The following is a 4019-nucleotide window of genomic DNA, read 5'->3' on the forward strand; positions in this document are numbered from 1 at the left end:
TACCTAGGGGCTACATGATGGACGATAGCACACACGGCACGCACAAATGCACCCTCCCCAATAAAAACAAAAAAAAAACAAAAAAACATTATATTTTGATTTTGAGGTTTGAAGGTCCGGTATCAATCTTGGAAAAGTTCAAATGAAACCTTTAACCTAACATCACAACATTTAAATATATCCAAGCCAGCCAGCACAAGCCTTGAGTTGACACGTTGCAACAGATCACGTCATCAAAATGGCCACGTGGTAAAGGGCCACGTGGAAATATCAAAGCAGAAATATCTTGAGATGAGGCGGTAGTGTGTCGGCAGCTGATTGGTTGGGAGGCTGACATGGACGCCTGGAGATATCAAGCTATATACCCAATCTTTGCCGGAGCTTTCCACACCGACCTTTGTCCCGGAAAGCTAAGGTCTACTTGCAGTTCTGATGTCTTTTGTTTGATGTTTGATTAGAAATGCGAGATTTGTGAGTGGGATTTCATCGCCCAAATGCGCCTTTCTCTGTCGGAGATCGTGCAAATTCTTGTTTGCTTCTAATCTCATCGTAAATTTTAGTGGGTTTCTTCGTCACGTGTTTCATGGATTTCGCCTTCCTGGGCGATTAAGATAAGGTTGCTAGCTGCGCCCAATTAGACTTTCGAAGAAATTTCCGTCAAAAAATTTGCCCGAACGGCAGTTTCCGGCACGGAAATCTCTTGAAAGAAACCAAATTTCCAACAACAGTAGCGTAAATTCGGTGGGTGGGAATCCAAATAGCTCTTTCCGCTTGTTAAGAAAGCCGATTGTTAGCAATCTGTGTGTTTTCTCTTGGTGTGCGAGTGAGCTGTTTGTGAGAACCTAAAAGCAATGGAGAGAGGGCTGCAAGGCGACCCATCATGGCAGCAGGATGAAGTGTGGTGCAAGTGGAAGGCCCAGGTGCAGAGTCTCCGCCTCGCCCTCCAATCCAAGAGCCCAGATTCGCACGTGCGGGACCTCATCACCGAATGCATGACATTGTACAAGGCTACCTGCACAGCCCCCCCCACAACAGATAACCTTCTGGCCTCCATCTCCGGTAATACTTATCAACTGATCACTGCTCATCTCTTCTTAATTAATGTGTATGCCTGAGCGCACACACACATTGCCTTCATCTCTAGTAAGACTCAAAAGTGGCAACACTGACTGGCCATTAGTCATCTCTTCTCAATTTATGTACATGCGTACACATGTGCACACGCAAATTGCCTCCCATCTCCGGTAAGAGTATGAAGTGGCAGCAGTGACTGATTACTAGACATCTCATCTTGATTCGTGTGTGCGTGCACGAGAAGAGGTGACACTTGTCATCTCTTCTCAATTCATTGTATGTTATGTGTACATGTGAACATGTATGTATGTATGTATGTATGTATATGTATATGTATATGTATATGTATATGTGTGTGTGTGTGTGTGTGTGTGTGTGTGTGTGTGTGTGTGTGTAAGGCCAAAACGACCTTTGAGACACAATACATGTCATAAAAGACCATGTCGGTCTTGAGCTAAATCTGTGGACTAGCAAATGATAGAAACATCCTACTAATCAACTAGGCAAGAGATAGAATGACACAGAAAATCATATTAATGTCTACAAAAGGCCAAACTGGCCTACGAGACCAAATACATAGATGAAGACCATGAAGATCTTATGCTAATTCTGTGATCAGAGAGAAGAAACATCAAACCAAGCAAAAAAAGAATTCCTAGTGTTCATCTACTATGCCACTAGAAGAAGTAACATTTACAACAATGCTTGATTGGAGGTTGTCACATGATGCGAGGCTATGTTGACAGCATGTGCCATTTGAGGAGCAGCTCGTTTTGGATTGAGAAAATTTAAAGAGAAAGAGAGAGAACTGGCTCATCTTTTAAAAAAACGTTTCTTGCATCTCACTGCATCTGCAGGGCGCAATTCCTCCCTCTTGGAGACTGCTTTTATGTGGATAGGTGGGTGGAGACCCACCTCAGCAATCACGCTGGCCTATTCAAAGATGGGCGTCAGTGTTCGAAAATTGGATGGGCACGCGGATTCCATCACTCCATCGTGCCTGCTGTCCAAGTCACAGCTAGCTGCAATGGATGTGTTGCTCAAGCATACTCACCGAGCGGAAATCGAGATCACAAATCATTTAGCATCCCTTCAGGTATGAATAACATGAGCTTTGTTGTAGTCTGCTCTTTTTCTGCTAACATACATACGGATCATCTCAAACACATGGATTATTTCATATGCTTGTTTACTGTCAAATGGGATTAGCATTGGGATCGATTTGTCTGACCAGTACACACATGATGGATAGCCAACAAAATGTAGACTAGAAAAGTATGTCAAAGACCCATTACACAGAAGATGGGAACTCAACAAAAACTATTATTTGCATAGGGATTGAGAGAAGGGTATTGGGTAGCATGGGAGCTCTCCCAAGGATACAAGGTAGAGATCTATCTATTATTGTGAGATAAATCTGACTTAATACACTTCGAGAGTTGGTCGTGACGGACGCTCTCCATTGGCCAATCAACATATAACTTCCCTGGTAACGCCTAACATCACCTAACATAAAGACAAAAGAGAGAATTGAACCGCCGAGCCGGTTGTTGTGAGCATCTGCAGGCTGTGTAAAAGGATTTGGATGTTGGATCCATCTTCCTCCTATCACTTGGCAACACCAGTCCAAGTGACAGTAGGCAGGAATGGATGGGCATCCCTTTAGTCCATAACCGGCGTAAAATTGAGTGTGCATAGATGCATTGATGAATTTGCAGCAATGCCTGTGAGACGGTTTTGACATCTCATTTCAATTATATGCATCATGCTTTTGTTCCGTCATTGAATGTGAATAGTTTGTTTTTGAAATTTATTTATGCAGATGCTTGTTGCTGATCAGAACATGACAGAAGCCTTTGGGATAGGGGGTCCATCCTCTAAACCTAAGAACATAGTGAGAGGGCAACGCCTGATGGACACCAAGTTAGCAACTCTACACACCTTGTATATGCAGTCGAATGGGTTGAGGCTGCAGACATTGCAGGAGCTCCAGAATCTGCTGACTCCGTCACAGGCGGCGCAATGCGCAGCAGCAGCATTTGAGCTTGTGTTCGCTGTAAGAATGCTGGGGACTGTGTCCACAATCAAGATGTTACCTCATCATCATGTGTTATCCATGGCGCCTATAGCCATATCCAAGATGAAGGTGAATCAAACCCAGGATGTGGCGGTGCCACCCATGTCCACATCCAAGATGAATCTTCAACATCAAACCCGCAATTTGGAGATGCTGCCCATGTCCACTTCGGAAATGAAGCCTTATCAGGAAACCATAGCCACAGAGATGCCGACAATGTCAACATCCAATTTGAAATCTGATCACCAAACCTTTGCCACAGGGATGCAATCTGTGGGAAGAACCACGCATTAAAAGGGGGGGAAACGTGAAACCCTAGCTCTGATGACGCTGCAGGAGGAAGTTATTTGTGAGAAAAATGCAATGTCATATGATGTTAGGGCTCACAGAAGCAGCTGGAGCGATGCTATGGAGGGCTCTGCTGCTGCTGCTGCTGCTGCTGCTGCTTCTGCTTCTGCTTCTGCTGCTTCGCCCACCTGTGGGAATGGTGATGCGCAGAAGAAGCCTTAGTTCGTGGTGTAAATTTCTGAGAGTTTGTTTGCTTCCAGCCAGAGGAACATTTCCCTTAACACTATACAATAGCCTTGTAAAATTTTTGTTTTAAAATTAATCCTCTCAATTTCACAAATGGACAATGTTTAATTTATTTTGATAAATACTATCTCATTATAAAACTTGTAGTGTCCTTTCAAATTTCCAACCAAGCCAAAAAATAATAAGTAATAAAAGAAAATGATAGGAATCATTTTTTTTTGGAGAAAAATAATTCCTATCATTTTCTTTTATTACTTATTATTTTTGTACCATATGCTATCAATAGGTGAGTTTAAATTAATGAAAATAAGATTGCATTCTCTCAAATAACAAG

The 4019-nt window shown here is 42.9% G+C and overlaps 1 protein-coding gene across 1 annotated transcript; it reads left to right on the forward strand.

The window, feature by feature from the left end:
- Window positions 1–386: 386 nt before the first annotated feature.
- LOC147618294 (transcription factor TGA2.1-like) lies at window positions 387–3807 on the forward strand. Its single transcript, XM_086774759.1, has 3 exons — window positions 387–1059; window positions 1932–2170; window positions 2897–3807. Exons 1-3 carry the CDS (start codon window positions 852–854, stop codon window positions 3443–3445), a joined length of 996 nt encoding a protein of 331 aa, XP_086630885.1. The 5' UTR covers window positions 387–851; the 3' UTR covers window positions 3446–3807.
- Window positions 3808–4019: the final 212 nt, after the last annotated feature.

The sequence above is a fragment of the Cibotium barometz genome, chromosome 35, assembly GCF_041138505.1.
Source record: "Cibotium barometz isolate CiBa-2024 chromosome 35, ASM4113850v1, whole genome shotgun sequence".
NCBI lineage: Eukaryota > Viridiplantae > Streptophyta > Polypodiopsida > Cyatheales > Cibotiaceae > Cibotium > Cibotium barometz.